The 20,600-nt window shown below is 40.7% G+C and overlaps 1 protein-coding gene across 2 annotated transcripts in view; it reads left to right on the top strand.

Annotated features, from left to right (window-relative positions):
* The window catches only part of tll1 (tolloid-like 1), a 114,497-nt gene that overhangs the window by 22,264 nt on the left and 71,633 nt on the right, over window positions 1-20,600 (top strand). For both annotated transcript variants that reach the window (XM_049472363.1, XM_049472362.1), the window contains exons 3-6: window positions 11,377-11,487; window positions 17,806-17,886; window positions 18,828-19,022; window positions 19,690-19,807. In XM_049472363.1, coding sequence (XP_049328320.1) covers window positions 11,377-11,487; window positions 17,806-17,886; window positions 18,828-19,022; window positions 19,690-19,807 — 505 coding nt within the window. The remainder of the gene's footprint in view (window positions 1-11,376; window positions 11,488-17,805; window positions 17,887-18,827; window positions 19,023-19,689; window positions 19,808-20,600) is intronic.

The raw sequence follows: 20,600 nt of genomic DNA on the forward strand, positions 1-20,600 counted from the left end.
TTATTTCACATTACACCCAAAACACACCCATGAAGAGTTAAGAGAATTTGTTCATGCCTTTTTCACGTTTTGAGCTGCGCAAGGCGTAGTTTTGGTGCTGCACGATCCACAATTGAGCAGTGCGCTATAGATCCCTAAAATAGGACCCTAAGAAAGACTTTTAGGGCATTTCAGTATGTCTTTGCTGTCATAACATCGGGGAATGTACAACCTGCTCGACTCAAAACGCAAGCACAAAACCTTGTACTAATTCTCTTACTTAATCATGGGTGTGTTTTGGGGCGTAACGTGAAATAAACCAATCAGTGTGTCCCCAATCAGTGCCTCACATTCCCCTTTAATAGCCAGGTGCGCGCTGACTGACTTTGCTGGATTAGTATTTTAATAGCTTTAGTGCTTCTGCGCTTCTCAGCAGAAGAAACTGACATTTACAGGAACAGCAATGATATTTTATTTAGTAATCTGTTTAATGTTGACGTAAAAGTTGCTGGCTTTGTGCCGTGAGCATGCGGCACGTCTGCGTTGCCAAGATAGCAATGAACGTCTGACTGTTGACTGTTACCAGGGTTCAAATCTTTGCCAAGAAACGTCAAGCGATACAACCGAAATTTACCTGAACACACCTCATTTCCGGACCAAAATGTCCATCAGCACAGATGTACATTCGTAAACTTTGTCGCTATTTTAACATCACAGGTGCATGCCGTGACAAAAGGCTGTTGGCGGGGTGTAACATAGCAATGAGCATCACAATGTCAGTGTGTAGTTATTCCCCCCACAGTGGACCTTATTGGTGAAAAACAATGGTGCAAATGTGAAGCTGAGAGGAAAGAGAAAATCAATCAGAGCTATTGCACAAATATTGTTCATAGTCAGAACAACAGCTTGGAATAACCTGAAGAAGAAAGTCATCACTGGTGTACTAGGTAACAGTGGTAGGAACAGGTAGATCAAGGAAAACTGCGGCAGTTGATGACAGAAAAATTGTTAATTCTGTGAAAAAAAAGACAATAAAACAACTATTAGGGCAGGAGTGAAGGTACCATCACAAGGTATCACAAGTGACGGTCTCACTAGAAGATTGAAACCACTGTGTGATTTGTACTGTTTACTTACTCTGCTGCATTTTTTTTCTCCATTTAATTAAATCTGATATTAAGTAATTTATAATTTGTATTTTCTACTTGAATGGAAACAAAAAGAAGAGTAAATATAAATCGGATTCAAGTTTGATTTATCTGAATTAAAATAACAGAATTATTAAGCAAAGCAATTGATACAACAAAAAAATAAAACATCAATTAATTTAAGGTTTTTAATTAGGCTTAGTGGCTAAAGGTTTTATGTTTAATTTAAGCGAGTTTTTAGTAAACATTTCATAAAAACAATTGAGGTAACAAACTGTGTAATGAAGTGTGTGTGTGTGTGTATATGTGTGTGTGTGTAGTATAGTGTACTACAGTGCAGTGTGTGGTCAGGCCAGAAGGGAAGCTGGACAGTGTAGTTTAAACAGGATTTTCCAGGAGCGCTCCGGCCTGACAGCCAGCTTCCGAAAAATTCCCAAATATTCCCGACTCAGCGCTTCGCTCCGCTCCGAGACTGTTTGTTTTGGAGCGGAAAAGTGTGAGTCAGCGCTCTGCCGCACGACGCTTCCTCCCACAATGCATTTAGGCCCTAATTAGGCAATTACGGCTTTGAACGCCCCGGCGTGTGAAACGCTCTCCTTGCTTGCTTTGATGAGACACCGATACAACAGCGCAACACACACACACACACACACACACTCACATACACACACACACTCTCACACATAAACACACACACTGGTCTGCGGTGGTGGTGAGGATTGGCTGTATCTGTTGCACGGTCTTGTTTTATTTGGAAAAAAACAAGACATCTTTTCTAAAATTAGAATCTTAAATGCTGATATATTGTGACTATATATACATATATATATATATATATATATATATATATATAGTGTGGGAGGTTTCATGGCTAAATTGGAGCAGCCTTCAGCCTTCAATCTTCATTAATTGCACATTATTGTACCAGTAAGAGCTGGAAGAGTGTGAAGGTTCAATTAGCAGGGTAAGAGCACAGTTTTGCTGCTCAAAATATTGCAATGCACACAACATTATGTGTGACACACCACAGTTTAAAAGAGGACACATTGTCTGTACACGTCTTGCTGGAGCATCTGTGACCAAGACAGCAAGTCTTTGTGATGTATCAAGAGCCACGGTATCCATGGTAATGTCAGCGAGATACCACCAAGAAGGACCAACCACATCCAACAGGATTAACTGTGGACACTGTAAGAGGAAGCTGTCTGAAAGGGATGTTCGGGTGCTAACCCGGATTGTATCCAAAAAAAACATAAAACCACGGCTGCCCAAATCACGGCAGAATTCAATGTGCACCTCAACTCTCCTGTTTCCATCAGAACTGTCCGTCGAGACAATAAATTATTGTGGTCTAAAACCAGGTGTTTCAGTTTTATTGTCCAACCCCTGTATATATATATGTGTGTGTGTGTGTATGTGTGTTTATTTATGTGTGTGTGTATACAGTGGCATGTAAAAGAATTTGTTATACTGATATTTTTCCGATTAATAAAGAAACTTTAATATCAGACAAAGATAACCTGAGTAAAAATAAAAAGCACTTTGTTTGCCCTCTAAATATAAGAACTGGGTTGTATCACTCTTGGCGGCAACAACTGCAATCAAGCTTTAGCGATAACTGGCAGTGATTCTTTCACATCTCTGTGGAGGAATTTTGTTCCATTCTTCTTTACAGAACTGTTTTAATTCAGCATTATTGAAGGATTTTTCAGCATAAACATCCTGTTTACGATCATCAATCTCAATCTTAAGACTTCAACTAGATCACTCCTCCAAAATCTTCATTTAGTGTTTTTTTTTATCCATTTAGAGGAGAACTTTTATCTTTTTTGTGTGCTTTGGGTCATTGTCCTGCTGCAGAACCCAAGTACACCTGAGCTTGAGGTCATGAACAGATGGCCGGATTCTGATTCTCCTTCAGGATTTTCTGATAAACAGCAGAATTCCTGGTTCATCTATTACAGCAAGTTGTCCAGCAGCTCCAGACCATCACACACACACAAACACATACTACCACCACTACATTCAGTATGATGTTCTTTTTCTTATGTGTTTTAGGGACACACACCTTCCAAAAAGTTCCACTTTTAGAATATTTACCCAAAGTTCTGGAAATCATCAGGATGTTTAGTTGGTAAATGTGAGACGGGTGGTTGTGTTCTTCTGTTTTTGGTCAGCAGTGTTTTTTTTTATCTTGGAATTCTCCCATGGAGACCATTTTCACCCAGTCTCTTTCTTATTATTGAATCATTAACACTGACCTTAACTGAGGCGAGTGAGACCTGCAGTTCTTTAAATGTTGTTCTGGGTTTGTTTGGGACCTCCTGGATGAGTTGTTCATGCCCTTTTGGAGTCATTTTGTTCGGTCGGCCGGTCACTCCTGGGAAGGTTCACCAGTGTTCCATGTGTTTTCTCCATTAGTGAATAATAGTGAATCACTGTGGTTCTCTGGAGTTTCAAAGCTTTAGAAATGACTTTATAACCTTTTCCAGATCGGGGTATAATAATGTGTTTTGCTTTTTGAGATTGAGTTTATCTGCTTCATGTTGTCAGACAGGTTTTATTAAGTGGTTTCTTGATTCTACAAGACTGGCAGTAATCAGGCCTGGTTGTGGTTCATAGTGAAATTGAACTTGAGCTTTCTAAAAAGTGTGATTAATGACAGTTAATCACACAGGACTAGATTGGTTTGGAAAGTTTTTTCCTCTTAATAAATAAATACAAATAAATAATCATTTAAAAAGTGTTTTTTTTATATTTAATCAGGTTATATTTGTCTGATATAAGAGTAAAAATATAAGTGTGACAAAAAGCTGGAGGCAAATACGTTTTAATGTTCTGTTTATGTTTCTTTCTCTGGTCTTTCCTGTGACAGGAGCGGCTGTTGGCTCTTACCCAGAATGCCTTGCGTCACGTCTGTTGCTCATGTTTCTCAAACGTATTTTCTTATGCTTTACTGACTAACACACACACATCCCTCCTACTCCCTTGATACCACTTTATGAAGCTTTGACGTGTGTGTGTGTGTGTGTGTGTGTGTTTATGTGTGTGTTTGTTAGATTATGATAATCAACACTAAGTACAATCTCCAGTTTCTCTCATCCAGCCTTCAGTTAAACCTGAACTGTCAATCAAGTTCAAGTTCAGGCACCTGACTGTCGCCGCAGTCAGGTGCTAATCAGCTTCAGTATTTATTCTGTATTTACTATACAGTTTGCCGAAAGTCATGGGACATGCCAAAAGTCATGGGACACGATACAAACGACCAGTCAGTGTATAAAACACTATTAAACAAATCATAAATGTTGTGTAATTTTGATAAGGTCTGTTATTTTCTCTTTTCTACCAGTAGCGTTGCCCTTCAGTGTATTTGGAGAGAGATAAACATATGATTATGAAGAATCCCTCGTGGATTAAACCAGCTGTCTGACCCTGGATAACACACACACACACTCACAGACACACACACACACACACACACACATACACACACACACAAGTTATGACCCTAACTAAACCCAGCTGGGGTTCTATATAAAAAAAAACAGTTAAGGTTAAGGTGGCCTTTTTAACAGATGCTAACTAAGACGCTTTAGTGATATTAGGCCCCTCCCCCTTTCATTTTTTTATTGACCTCATGACATGAACGGCATGATGCAAAGCATCATGGGAATCAAGCGATATCAGGCATCCACAGTAGTGTGAAAAGGTATTGTTTTTGAATTTTTGTCATACTCTTTTGTAAAATGATCATTTCATTTATTGAGGGGAAAAAAAACGATCCAAACCAATCTAGCTCTTTGTGAAAAAGGTGTTTACCCCCAATAAATTAACTGTGATTAATCACACTTTTTTGGAAAGCTCAATAGACAGTTCAATTTCACTACTAACCACAACCAGGCCTGATTAATCAAAAAACCACAGTGTGAGCTATAATTCACAAATGGAGAAAACATGGAACACTGGTGAACCTCCCCAGGAGTGGCCGGCTGACCGAAATTACTCCAAAAGGGCATGAACAACTCATCCAGGAGGTCCCAAACAAAAGAACCCAGAACAACATTTAAAGAACTGCAGGTCTCACTCGCCTCAGTTAAGGTCAGTGTTAATGATTCAATAATAAGAAAGAGACTGGGTGAAAATGGTCTCCATGGGAGAATTCCAAGATAAAAAAAAACACTGCTGACCAAAAAAAAAAAAAACCCAGGAAAATTTGACTGTGGGTAAATATTCTTCAAGCTCAGGTGTACTTGGGTTCTGCAGCAGGACAATGACCCAAAACACACAAACAAGTTCACGTCTGAAAGAAAAACGTCTGAAAAATATCAGTATGATAAAAAGCATAAACAAAATAAATCTGTTGTCACTGTGTCCCCTTAAAAGCGTCCCTGCAGGATGTACCCTGGGCCTGATGCCAGGGCTCCCGGGTTAGCCGGCCGGTTTGTATAGTCAGGCCTGGAGAGTAATCTCTGTTTTTAATAATGGATCTGGTGTGCGGATATTGCAGATCTCAGATTAAAGCACCTCCCTCTGTTGTGCAGCAACCTGGAGACTCCAGAGATGATAATCCCAGAGATGCCCAAACAATTTTGATTCCAGTGCAGATTACACCATCTGAAAGGGTTTTTCAACCCACAATCTCTTTTACCCAACAGTTGTCTGCCTCTCCTCTTGCTTTTTACAATGAGTTTTGTGGATTTACCTCTTTCTGGAGACTGTATGTCCAAATATGTCAACCCACCCTTTTCTGGGAAGGCTTTGAGCAAGGTTTAGGAGTGTGTTTATGAGGATTTTGACCATTCTACCAGTGCAAAAAGTCAATTTTCTGTGCATGAAATTGTCCATTCTGAAGCATTAAGAGTTCCTTTCACCATAATCCCCCCTCCACCAAACTTTACACACTTGGCACAATGCAGTTAAACAAGTACCATTCTCCTGTCAACCGCCAAACCCAGACTCATCCATTGGTTGCCAGATTTAGAAGATGTAGAAATTTCACGATGTTGCCTAGAATGATGGCGCTACAGCCAATACTAGTTATAAATTTGGGAGTGAGTTGGGACAAGGGACGAGGTGGTGTGGTGATCATCATCCAGCAACCGATATCCTGACCTCACTAACAACTAATGCTGTTGGGCTGAAATCCATAAATAGAATTTAGTGGAAAGTTTCTTGGACAGTAGAGACAGTTCAAATACTTGTATATAGATGTATATTGTGTTTGGAGGAAATTGGAAGGGGTGTCCACAAACCTTTGGACATACAGCGGGCTTTGTTTTTGCACGATTGCAGTGCTCTCCCAGCCACAGCGAAATGTTACCTCAGCATTTCCTCAGCGCTGCTTCAGCGTTTCTGCTGGCTCTCTTTATATAGGCATATGGATTCATGCCTTCTTTATTCATCTATAGATCGCTCTCGAACCTTTCGAGTCAATAGGTCACTCTTTCTGTCATTTTAGCCCAGTGAGGATTATTGATTTTTGAGGCATGGTCTTTAATAGAACATGGGACGTGAGGGTGATACAGCAGTTCTTTGACCAAGTTATTTCACCAAGATGTTGATTGTGTGAAAATATTGACAATATATATGAGATGATATAAGAGTTTATTGGGGGAAACTCTATGAATGAAAGGAGGCACTCAAATCCTGTTGGGTACATGTATAAGCATGGATACAAGACAAGATACGATATGGTTGAGCATGAAGGCACCCAGGTTCAGTATGGCATCCTGCAGCTTGGCCTGTAGATCCTGCTCTACATTCATAAGTTGCACTCATAATGTCTAGAAGTCAGATATCTTTCACCAGGAGGTACACTACCCAAAAAGTAGTGCCTGAGATCCTTTTTTGTAGGACAGTATCTAACTGTATGCAAAGGTTTTGCAAAGGCAGGACCCTCCTTCTTGTCTCAGTCAATGATGCATCACTTTTAAAAGTCAGTCTGCTGGGCAGAATGTTTTTTAGGGTCATGTTCAAGGATCTATCACCAGAGGGCACACTACTAAACAAGTAGCCCCTAAGAGCATGTTAAAAGAGGAGAATTCAACAGTTGCTGGCCTTGATTTCAGGCAATTCGTCAAAACGACCATCCGACTTCTCTCTGCCTATTGATGCAGGCCATCTTAAAGGCTGTCTACTGCACAGAAAGTCTTTGAGAGGCATGTTGAGCAGTCAGGGATCTCTCACCAGGAGGTACACTACCCAAAAAGTAGCCATCTGAGAGCCTTTTTAAAGGGGAGAATCCAACCATTGTTGCCTTTAATTTCAGGAAATTTGTCAAAGCCACCTTCCTGCTTCTCTTGGTCCATGTCTGGAAAGTCAAGGATCTCTCACCAGGAGGTACACTACCCAAAAAGTAACCATCTGAGAGCCTTTCTAACTGTGAGAATCCAACCATTGTTGGCCTTGATTTCAGGGAATTTGTCAGAACGACCCTTCAGCTTTTCTTTGTCCATGTCTAGGAGTCAAGGATCTCTCACCAGGAGGTACACTACCCTAAACCCAAAAAGTAGCCATCTGAGAGCCTTTTTAAAGGGGAGAATCCAACCTTTGTTGGCCTTGATTTCAGGGAATTTGTCGAAATGACCTTTCAGCTTTTCTTGGTCTATGTCTAGGAGTCAAGGACCTCTCACCAGGAGGTACTCTCACTACCCAAAAATTAGCCCCTGAGACCAGTTGTATAGGGTTTTAAAGAAAGTTTTGTAGCACTTACAGGGCTGTCAGTGAGTGTGGTTCCCTCTGAGCAGCATTTTCATTATGGTAAAGGCTCTCACAGATGGTAGTTGAAGAGGATGTATGATGGGGAGTGATTACAGCTATTATTAGCCATTAATGGAGGGTATTACCCTGGCCTTTGTGTCTCGATCGCTGTCTAATGAGAACAGAAAGACTCCCCAGAGACGAAGAACACTGATACCGATCTAATACGGAGCGCTGCTAGAGACCGGATCGGAGTATTGTGTGAGCGGAGAGTATGAAGAATGGGTCAACACACACCCATGCTCACACATGCTTCATTTAAATGGCAGACAATTGAGATGGACTGGAGTGTAGCTGGCGCTGTGAGCGAATCGCGCATTGTTTATTGTTCGGATCAAGGTTAAAGAACTTATGCACCTGCCAAATGTTACTTATGCACACATGTACACACACACTGAGACACACTTCATTCTCTATCAGAGACATCTTTATGCTCTCCTTGGCGACAGGCTAAATTAGGAATGTATGATATTAAGGTTGAGTTGGGTTGGAAATAAGCTGGGTGAAGTCTATGGGGCGTAGCGTAGAAGAGAGAGACTGGAGGAAAGGGAGTTAAAGGGAGATAAAGTCGGATTTCTAGGAAGGTCACAGTCGGAATAGGGCTGGGAAGGGAGTGACTATAGTAGGAAGTTAATGGATTACACAATGTCCAGTAAGATCAGAATGTTTTAACCTTGAATGCAAGAGTCTTTGTATTTCCTTGGTTGTAGGACTTATTTTTACCGTATATATGGTTGTTGATGCTCTAGTATCTTGTTGGATGCCTCTAGCCTGGATACAAGATACTGAGATACTGTACGGTTGGGCATGATGGATGCATTCTGCAGGACATTTACCCACAGATTTGTACAGCTGGACTTGTAGATCCTGCTCTACACTCGTACGTTGCTTAAGCCGGCATCCCAACTTCTTCCCATTCCTGGGAACCCATTGTCCTGCTGAAAAGTGCCAATTGAAAGCCCTACTGTTCTGGTTGAGTAGGACGGACATAAGTGCAGATATAAGACTATAAGATTAAACAAGCGAAATGTACAAAAGCAAAACTAAAAGCAAACATGGATAACGCAAAAACTAAGAAACAAAACTGGGATACGTAATAGATAATTAACTAAGACAAGGCTAAGCTAAGAAAACAAGAAACTCTGAGAAAACAGGAACTACACTTAGATCTAGGATTAAAACTATTCTAATACTATTCAGGACTTGCGCCCTCTTTTATCTCGTCAGTTTTCTGCAGTCCTAATTCTGCTTTTGTCTGCCTTAATGATGTATGAATGAGCAGATGAAGACTGAGGTCCCTATTTTAGAAATATATAGTTGGATTTAGGGTATGTCGGTGTGTCTTTATCGGTATCGCGAGGACGCAAAAAATGCGGCTCGCACGGCTCGAATTGCGCAGAAGACATGAACTAATTCTCTTAATTAACCACGGGTGTGTTTTGGAGGTAACTTGAAATTAACCAATCAGTGTGCCAGTTACCATCCCCTTTAAGAGTCAGAGGAGCTCTGACTTTGGCGCCTTTGCATCTTAACAGCGTCTCAGCAGAAGATACAGTTCAGCTTTTGATGGCTTATGATCATCCATCTTCCTCTTGATTTTATTCCAGTGGTTTTTAATTTGGTAAAATCAAAGAAACTCATCATTTTTAAGTGGTGTCTTTTTTCCAGATCTCATTGCAGGGATTCCAATTGCCATTTTTCAGCAGGAAATTGGGTTTCAGATCTTATGGACTTATGAAGTGGAACACACTGGGAAGACCTTCCTGTGGTTCAGCTGCTAGAGACCTTGCTTGCCCTTGGGCAGGCCAAAATTATACCCTACACACACACCCACTCACACACATATACACTCATATACACACACACACACTTATATATACACAAACTTCTATGAATAGTCACAGCGCTAAGGCTAATTTTGATCTCGTCCTTGGCTCCTGAAGTGATGTCATCAGCATCGGCCAGCTTGCACATTTTAAATCAGCACCTGAAGGCAGTGTCTAAGGGGAGCTCTGTAGGTGTGTGTGTAGGTGTGTGTGTAGGTGTGAGTGTGTGTGTGTATAAGAGATAGTTTGGATACTGTAAGCTATTTGAATGTTGTTATGGTAATTTGTGGCTCAGATGTGTCAATTAAACCAAAACCTCAAATCAGCTTCAGCCAATAACAGTGTTCAGGCAACAATCAGCTGTCTGCGGACAGAGTGTGGGTTTGTGTTGTCTGTCAACACCTAAATTAAAGAGAGTGTGTGTGTGTGTGTGTGTGTGTGTGTGTGTGCATGTTAGGTTACATCAGGGTGAGATACTGTGATTCTGTGCTACTCAATATATCGTAAGATGATTCTATATAATATTTCGTATATATATATATATATATATTAATAGTAATAAAAGAGAAACTTTAGTAACTCGAATTGTTGGGCGATTTTTTTTTTAGTACAGATCATCTATGTTTCTATATGAGTTATGAGTATTTATATTTGATGGCATGTATCGATAATATATTGCAAGTGTAAACGATACGATATATCGCAAAATCGATATATTGTCCTATCCCTACTGTACAAAGTGTGATACACAAATGAGTGTTTTCTTGTGTATTTTGTGTCCAGTTCTAACTATATACATCTCTCTCCTTCTGTCTTTCTCTGTTTTTTTCTCCACCCATCTCTCTCTCACTCTATCTGTCTGTGTCTCTCTCTCTTTCTTTCTTCCTTTCTTTCTTTCTCTCTCTGTCCCTCGTTTCTCTCTTTGTCCCTATCGCTGTCTGTCTCCCTCTTGCTCTATGTCCCATATATCTCTCTTTCTGTCTCCCTCTGTTCCTCTCTCTATCCATCTCTCTCTTTCTCTCTCTCGGTCCCTTGTTTCTCTCCTTGTCCCCTCTTACTCTCTCTTTGTCCCCCATTTCTGTCTTTTTCCCATGTCTGTCTATGTCTCTTTTTCCCCTCATTTCTCTCCCTGTTCCCTTTTTTATCTCTCTTTCTTTCTCTCTCTCTCTCTGTACCTCATTTCTTTCCTTGTCTCCATCTATCTCTCTCTTTGTCCCTCATTTCTCTCCCTGTCCCTTTCTCTCTCTCTCTCTCTCTCTCTCTCTCTCTCTCCCTCTGTGCCTATCATTTTGTCTGTCCCTCATTTCTCTCCATGTCTCCATCCTTGTTTCCCTCCCTGTCCCTTTCTCTCACTCTCTCTCTCTCTTTCTGTTCCCTTCTATCCATCTCTCTCCCCCTCTATGCCCATCTATCACTCTCTCTTTCTCTCTCTGTCCTCATTTCTCTCCCTGTCCCCTGTCTATCTCTCTCTCTTTCTGTCTGTTTCTCTGTCCCTGTCTATTTCTCTCTCCCTGTGTGCCCATCTATCCATCTCTCTCTCTGTCCCCGTTTCTATCTCTCTGCATGTCTCCTGTATATCTCTCTTTTTCTCTCTCTCTTACTTTGTCTTCCATCCCTCTCTCTCTCTTTCTGTCCACCATTGCTCTCTCTCTCTCTCTGAGCAGCGGTGTTTTGGGGAGACATTGCCTTGGATGAGGAGGATCTGAAGATGTTCCAGGTGGACAGGACGATAGACCTCGCACAGCACACACACCTGAGACAAGGACATACGTCAGGTAAGACACCTGACCTTTCAGAAACACCAACACTCTCAACTCTTCAGAACTCCAGCTGAATGAAAGGATGAATGGATGGATAGAGCGACAGATAAATAGATGGTTGGATGCATGGATGTTGATGTGTAGATGGTTTAAATGAATGGTTAGATAGATGCATGGTTACATGGATGGATGTATGGATGCATGGATGGGTGGATTATAGATGGATGAATGGATAGATAGATGGTTGAATGAATGAATGGACATGTCAATGGATGGATGCCTAGAAGTTGATTGTGGATGGATGAATGACAGATAAATGAATGGATGGATGGTTAGATGGATGGATGCATCAGTGTTGGTGTATGTATGGATGAATAAGTGAATGATAGATGGATACATGCATTGATGGATGGTTAGATGGGTGAATGATTGTATGGATCCATGGATGTTGATGTGTGAATGGATGGATGGGGTGATGATAGATGGATGAATGTTTATATGGGTGGACAAATGGATAGATGAATAGATACTGTATACTGAAAGTTTTATGGATGGATGGGAAGATGGGCGGATGAATGACAGACAGACAGATATGTAAATAGATAGGTATATCTACATACATAAATATGGATAGTTGATTAATGGTAAACATATATATATATATATATATATATATATATATATATATATATAGATAGATAGATAGTTAGATAGATAGATAGATCTGACAGGGTGATTGATGGCGTGCGCTGTGTGTGAGTACAGTATATTGAGTCGTGAGGCGGGTGTGGGGATTGTGAGGGGATTAGTGGGGGGTGAGTAATGGGTGGGATGATATTTAGTTGATTACAGGTTGGGAGTTGATGTCGGGGGAGTTTAAGGCTCGGGGCGATTAGACTTGATAAATGCTGGTGTCTTAGTTCTGCAGCCACATCAGCAAAGCAACCAGCAGTGTGTGTGTGTGTGTGTGTGTGTGTGTGTGTGTGTGTGTGTGTTTTGCAAGCTCGAGTCTTCTGCTTTGTGGTATAGAGAGAGGGAAAGTGTTTGGGGTAGTAGGAGTCCTTGTGTAAGCGGATGATCTGTAGAATAAGAGAGGTAATTAATAGTCTGCAAGATTACCTAGAAACCCAATGTAACTTCTAAGCAACTGAAGGCCTTTCTAAAAATGGCCAATGTTAAAGTGCATGAGTCCACCATCAGGATAACAGTAAATGGAAGGATGGATGAATGGATAGATGGATAGAAGGATGGATGAATAGTTAGATGGATGTATGTTAATGTATGGATGGATGAGAGGGTGGAGGATAGATGGAAGGTTAAATGGATGGATGGATGAATGAATGGACATATGAAGTGAGAATTAGATGGACAGATGGCTGGATGGATTGGTGGATAGGAATAAATGACTTAATAGATGGATGAATGGATGGGTGGATGGATGGATGGATGGAAGAATGGTTGAATAAAAGATGAATAAATGGATGGATGGATGGATGGATGAGTGGATAAAAGATGGATAGATGTATAGATAAATGGATGGATTAATTGACATATAAAGTGAGAATTAGATGGACAGATGGCTGGATGGATTGGTGGATAGGAATAAATGACTTATAAGATGAATGAATGGATGGGTGGATGGATGGATTGATAGAAAGATGAATAGATGGATGGTTAGATGGATGGATGTTGGTGGATGGATGGATGGATGAGTGAGTGAAGGATAGATGGATGAATATGAAGTGATGGACGGATGGATGGATGGATGGATAAATGAATGGATGGATGGATAGATGGATGGATGGATTGACAGAAAGATGAATAAATGGATAGTTAAATGAATGGATGAATGGATGGATAGATGGATTATTAGAAAGATGAATAGATGGATGGTTAGATGTTGGTGATGGATGTTGATGTATGGATGGGTTGAGGATAGCTGGATGAATGTATAAATGGATGGATAACTGAATGAAAATATGAAGTGAGATAGATAGATAGATAGATAGATAGATAGATAAAGTACAGCATACATTTAAAAAAATCATGGTGATGGGACAATGATTACCCTCATAAGAATGTGGGTCAAGCAGCAGGACAATGACCCTGATCACACCAAAAAATGAATAAAGAAAAATAAATTTATTTTTTTGGAATTGAACCAAGTTCAGGCCCTGACCTTATTCCAATAGAAATGTTGTGGAAGAAGCTAAAGCAGCAGTTAATGGGGAACTTTCAAGCACCACATATGCGCATTCCTGCATTAAGCTCAGGTCATAATCTACTGTCAGGCTAAATTCCGTAAATCTGGAACAGGGAGCAGAACTCTGGAGATGATTGCGGCTCAGGGACATGAGGAATGCACTCTGAAGGAGAACGAGGAGGAAGAGGACGAGGTTATGATTTACTCTTCATCTCGCACATAGAGCTCCCCATTAACCTGCTGACACGTTTCTCCAGAATACTGTGGCTTTGCTGCCATGAACAGCCTGAGGGTTTGCGCTTTCCTCAGAAGCCACCGCAGATACGTACAAAGCAAGCAAAATTGCGCAAGACCACAAGCCAGCGTTTTATGTGCGTAATATAGGATGTGTGTAAATCATGTGGATAAGAAAATGAGGCAAAGCTGTAATGTGGGGTAATGTCAGGGGCCTGTATCAGGAACCAGATAATTAAAAACATCAGCCGATTGTTTTTTACACGGTTAAACGTTTGGTTTTAGCTAAGCTGCACCAGTGGTTTACACTAAATTTACAGTAGAATAGTCATGATGCTAACAGCCAGGCTCAGCAGGGTTAGAGTCACAATGCTAACAGACACAGTAGCCAGGCTCAGCAGGATTGGGGAGGTTAGCCAAGATGCCAAAGACCAGTGTTAACTGTTAGATAACTGTGATGCTAACAGCTGGGCTCAACAGGGTTGGAGCCACAAAGCTAACAGGAACAGCAGCTTGGCTGGGCTTGAAGTGAGTTGACTGCCATGCTTGATAAAACACAGTGGACCAACACCAGCAGATGACATGACTCTCCAAACCCTCACTGATCATCAGTAAATTTAACATTTCATTTGGAAATCAAGGGAGCAGATTCTGGAGGAAGAGTGGAGAGGCACACAGTCCAAGCTGCTTGAGGTCTAGTGTGAAGTTTCCACCAATCAGTGATGGTTTGGAGAGTCAAATCATCTGCTGGTGTTGATCCACTGTGTTTTTTCTTATCAAGTCTAAAGTCAGTGCAGTGTTTTCCCAGGAAATCTTATAGCACTTCATGTTTCCCTCTGCTGACAACTTTATTGAGATGCAGATTTCATTTTCCAGCAGGACTTGGCACAATGCCCACACTGCCAAAAGTAATAGTTGGTCTTATGTTATATTCTAATTTTCTGATACACTGATTTTTGGGTTTTGATTGGCTTTAAAGCGCTTAAAATAGATCACTCTGAGTTTAATACATCTATATAATATATGAGTTTAACATTTTGAACTGAATTACTAAAATAAAGTAACCTTTCATTGATATTCATTGATGAAGCTTTTGAGATGCACTAGTATTGGCAGTACTTCTTCAATTCAGGAACGATATAAGCAAATGATATTTGTGTGTGCATTTGCACATCTGTGTCAGCAATGTGTGCAACATAGTGTAGCTAAATGTAACATTCATTAGAAGGGGTTTACACACAATTTTGCTTAATGCTTTATTGGTGGGCTTTCTTTTACCTTGGACATAACTTAGAATCACTCAACACACAGCCAATATCTAAATATCTGGTGACACATGTCCAAATTGTGCCCAATTGTGTCATCGTTCCTCCCTGGGTACGAGATTCCAGGTGTGAACAGGGAGCAAGGTTATTCAATTTGGTTAATTTTTGTTTAAAATCTCTTATATTGGCCACTGGATTATTCAACATGCCGCCTCATGGCAAAGAACTCTCAGAGGATGTGAGAAACAGAATTGTTCCTCTCCTCAATTGAAGCCTAGGCTTCACTTCTATTGTGTTGTGTACTTGTCTGAGACTGCAGTTGTCTTTACAGTGTGTGTGTATGTGTCTGTGTGTGTGTGTGTCCATATCCCTAACCTCAGCCTTTTCCTGCGCCTTCGACTCGGTCGTTTTGTTTGTTCCTGACTTTCCTGTCCACTTCGACATTCCATAGAGAGAGAGAGTTAGAGACACAGAGAGTGAGAGAGTGTGTGAGAACCAGAGTAAGGAAGTGTGTGTGTGATAGAGAGAGTGTGTATGGATGAAAATAAGGTAAAGAAAGAAGAGAGTGTTTGAGATAAAAGAGAAGCGAGAGAGGCGAGAAAAGAGGGTGTGAAAGACAGGAAAAGGGAAAGAAAGCACGGCAGTGACCTCAGATCAGATATATACGAGGGAGATGAAGAAAGATGAATAAAGATGGTAGGATGTATGAAGGAAGGAAGTGTGAAAACTGGCAGAGAGCCCACTCATGCATAGAAGAATGGCACACCATTCATAACTTTATTGTGTTGTTATTAATATAATAGAGCTTGATACTGTCAAATGGAACAGTGCATTGTCCTCATTGAGCTATGAGCATATGTTCTTTCTCCACTGGCTCCCATAGGTTACCTTTGGGTAGTGCACCTCTTGGTGAGCGATCATAAAGTGGTAGACATGCCCCTATGATGCAATCAAAGACATTTTAGGCTGTTTTTTACTTCTGCATCGAGTCAACATTGAGTTTATCGCTTCTTAGTTTAAATCACAATGGCAGAAATGTGTGGGCGGGAACACATGACCCTTTGCTGTCTGCATCATGCAAAGCGTACTTACATTTCTGGGGAGCTGCACTTCTGGGGAGACTATGATGTAGGCCAGGGGTTGGCAATTAGGTTTGGCCGCAGGCCAGATATTTTCCAAGCCATTACATGGCGGGCCGTATTAAAAAATTCTGTTCTGTAAAATTAAGTGTAATGGGATGGAGTGTTACAGACTAGTAGCTCTCCAGCCCAGAGTGTTGTTGAACCCAACTGCAGAACAGTTTATATCAAAGCAGGTAAACCCGAGAAGAAAAGAAAAAAATAATAAATAAACACATCACACTTCATGCAGGATCGAACCTGTGTCGCCAGGGTCATGGTCCAATACACTACCACTGCCCTGGCTAGTGAATTGGGACATAGCCAGGAAACAAATGCCCTTATAAGGAGATAGGGAGCCCAAGAACGGGCGGAAAAACGAAAACAGGCAAACTAAAGTTATGCAGAGCGCGACAGAGAGACAGGAGAGGAATGTAAACAAAAGCTCACCAGGAAAGCATTTTATTTTTTCATTTTATAAACTATTGAGGTTTGACACAGAAATATAAATTGTATTCTTTTCCCTAGTTGAGACACATCGAGAGGGGCATATCTTTGGACTGAGGGAAGAAGTAGGATCTTTTACAGTGTATTTGTGAATTAGAAACATGGATTGCTACGGACATTAGTGCTGATGAAGCTTGGGTTTGTGGTGGATATTTCCATCCTGCCTTTGCTGGACTAAAGAGTTCACACTGTAAACTGCTGGTGTGTTGATTTCGGGACCAATCACATACATTATCATACATTAGTCGGTCACCCCTGGTAGTGATATGAGTTTCCTTGGTTCATCAATGGGCTACCAATTGGCATTTTTCAGCAGGATAATGCTCGGCCACAGCAAGGGTTTCCCAGAAATGTCTTCCATTGAAGAATATTGGATGGAGCACCTCAGGGGATCTACCATAATCAATCATTAATGGGGCAAACCAGCTTTCTTTGCAGCCCTATAACAAGGCATCCATTTACTACCTTTAGGTAGGGTACCTCTTGGTTACAGATTGTCAACCACTAGACGTACCTAATCTACTCAAAGACATTTTGCCCAGTTGACAGACTTTGAGAAGGGTGTATCATTGGACTAAGTGTATGAAGAAGTATTATCATTTTGACAAATTGCCCGTTATCAAGGCCATCCATCCGCCAGTCAATGTCGCCTTTGTTTGCAGTGAATTAGGTTTTATTTATTAGAAACAAGGATTGCTATGGACATTAATGACAAATCCAGGTTCTTCTGCTGTGGAGTGACTAGTTCACACTGTTAACTGCTGGTGTGAAGATCTCGGGAGCCATTACTTACATGATCATACATTAGTCGGTCATGTGCAGAATATCACTTTTGTTTCCTTGGTTCCTGGATGGGCTACCAATTGACATTTTTCAGCAGGGTTTTCCAGCAAGGGTTTTCCAGGAATGTCTCCAACAGATTGCAAAACTTCCCTGGCCTTCCCAGTCGCCAGATTATCATAACTTACAAATATATCAACTTTATTTCTTTCTCTCTCTCTTCTAGGTGGATTGGAAGAACACGACTTTACTAAAAAAAGAAGCTCCTTATACCTCCTGCTAGACAGAATACGACGACTTGGGTCTGGTAAGTTCATTTTTCCTTTATTTCCCATCTCTGCGCACATGTGTCTGTGACCTTTAGCAGTAAAATTCTTCTGCATATTTGCTGTGCTTTTGCTTGTGGTGAGAGGTGTTTGACTTTATTATCTGCTGATCCTTTAAAGCTGCTAACTGAACCACTTGGCATTTAGATATGATGGCTTTCATGAAGCAGAAAGAGCTTCAGTAAGCACAGGCTGGGCTTAGCTGTAGACACCGCCTGTCAAAAGTTTGTTGACATCAAGAACTTACTGGTTTACACTGGTTTGTAGTTTCTTTTTGGTTCTCTTTGCTTTTCATGTTGTTGACTTCATCACTGTATAGCTTGGAAGTATATAGACATTTTGTTGTTTTGTGATGAATTTTCTTATTATGAGACCTACAAAGAAAAGAACACAGCACCTACAGTCAAATATGGTGTGCAAGTCATCATAAAATGTGAGGATTACCCAAGGATTTTTTGGTTACAGTGTACAGTGTCAGAAAGCTAAATATGCATCCTATTTGATGGGTCTTCCAACATGACGATGACCCCAAATGGATGGAAAGGAAGTGCTAGAAAGTTCTGTAGTGGCCAGCATTATGTTTGGATCAGGAATCGCATTGACATCTGTGGAGAGATCATAAAACTACTGTTAGGAAAAGGTACCATTCACATTCAAGAGACCTGGAGCAAAGTTTGCAAAAAAGAGTGGACCCAAATGGCAGTTGAGTGGTAAAAGAAGATATTTTTTCCTAAGGGTGTTCAACCATATATAAAGAAATGAGTCACTGAGGATCTAAATCCAATTGAACTCCTGTGGAGAGATCTTAAAACTGGACCCTTAAAAAATGTTAAATTTGTGGGTGCGGCTTACATTCAGGTGCACTTAATAGCCTGGAAAATACGGTAATTAATAATGATTTTTTTTCTGTCTGTTTCTCCAGATTCCTCGCCTAAGAACTCCAGTAAGGAGGAGAGTTCGCGGGCTGGCCCGTGGAGTGGGAGCACTGGGGGAAATGGGGTCAGAGGTAGGGGGGTTAGAGGGGGTAAACCGAGGGTCCCACGGGCCGCCACCTCCAGAGCAGAGAGAATCTGGCCGGGGGGAGTCATCCCCTACGTCATAGGAGGCAACTTTACTGGTGAGTGTTTGTATTTTCAACTAGAGCTGTACAATATATCGTTTTATCATTGATATCACACTGTAGACGTGCAATGATAATATATGAAAACAATATAAAAATACATTAAAGTTAATACATTTGTGGTTGTAAGGTGACAAAAAGTAAAAACGTTCAAGGGCTATGAATATTTTGCAAGCCACAAAACCCAACCCACCCAACAAAAAGCGATATCTCAGTCTAGAACTACTGAACCATTTTCATTTCTAGATGATTCAGACTTTCGGACCAATTACAAGCAGTTAAGGCAGGCTATAGTCAACATTAAACAATAGAAGAAGAAAAAGGACTGGTGCTGTGCTGAAATCTGAATTTGTTTGGAACAGTGTGTAGGAACTTCACACAGCAAAATGTGTTCAACAGATTTCACTGGTAATTTTGTATCTACTGTAACTGTAGATTAATCCTTATTTATAAACAGAAATAAATGGAACCAGATGAAATTCTGTTACACTCATTCTGCTGCCTGGAAAACCAACTCGCTAATCCAACAGCATTTTACAAACCAATTATATTCACATGAAGTGTAGTGAGACTCCGCCCACAAAGATAATGACTCTGGTCTAAAGCAATTACCAAGTAGATTTAATGCTCTTTTTATATACTTGTGTGTTTGTGTGTTCCTTAGGCAGTCAAAGGGCAATGTTTAAACAGGCAATGAGACACTGGGAAAAACAGACCTGTGTGACATTTATCGAGAAAACTGACGAAGAGAGCTACATTGTCTTCACCTACCGACCCTGCGGGTGAGTTCATGGCTTAATTTTCATTATTTGATAAGCTTTGACACATTCAAACTCTAATTTAAACAAAATTTGCGAAAACTGAAGGGGGGCTATTACCCAGCCATGCAGTACACCACTGAGTGTGAACAATTTGGGGACCTAACAACTATTTGGGGACCTAACAACAATTTGTGATCCTAACAACAATTTGGGGACCTAACATCAATTTGGAGACTTAACAACAATTTGGGGACCTAACATCAATTTGGAGACCTAACAACAATTTTGGGACCTACAACAATTTGGGGACCTAACAACATGGGACCTCATATTGCTTGTATGTTTTACGGGAAAAATTCTGTGTGCCCCAACAAACCATGTGAGCATGATGTCTCCTCTGATTCTGCGTTCCAGATCATTGCATATATTTTTGTACAGTTATGTGGAGTGTATTTCCATCTGCCTTTCATCTGTTATTGGTGGATTCAGTTCTGGTCTATAGTTTGTGTAAAACCAACCAATGGAAACTCTGTAAATCACTAAGGACACGCCCATCACATCAGAAACCTGTCAATCTTCTTTAGAGAGGGAGAGGTGCATGTAGTTTCTGCAGTGCTTTTGGAAGGCAGGTTTTGATTGATATACAGAACCAGTCAAAAGTTTGGACACGTCTTCTCATTCAATTATTTGATTTATTTATTTTTCCCTACATAGTAAATGAATACTGAAGTCATCCAGACTGTGAAGGAACACATAAGGAATCACTTTACTTAGTAGTAGTACTTGCCACAACATGAAACTTTATTAGAACATT

This window comes from Astyanax mexicanus, chromosome 25 (assembly GCF_023375975.1).
Source record: "Astyanax mexicanus isolate ESR-SI-001 chromosome 25, AstMex3_surface, whole genome shotgun sequence".
Taxonomy (NCBI): domain Eukaryota; kingdom Metazoa; phylum Chordata; class Actinopteri; order Characiformes; family Acestrorhamphidae; genus Astyanax; species Astyanax mexicanus.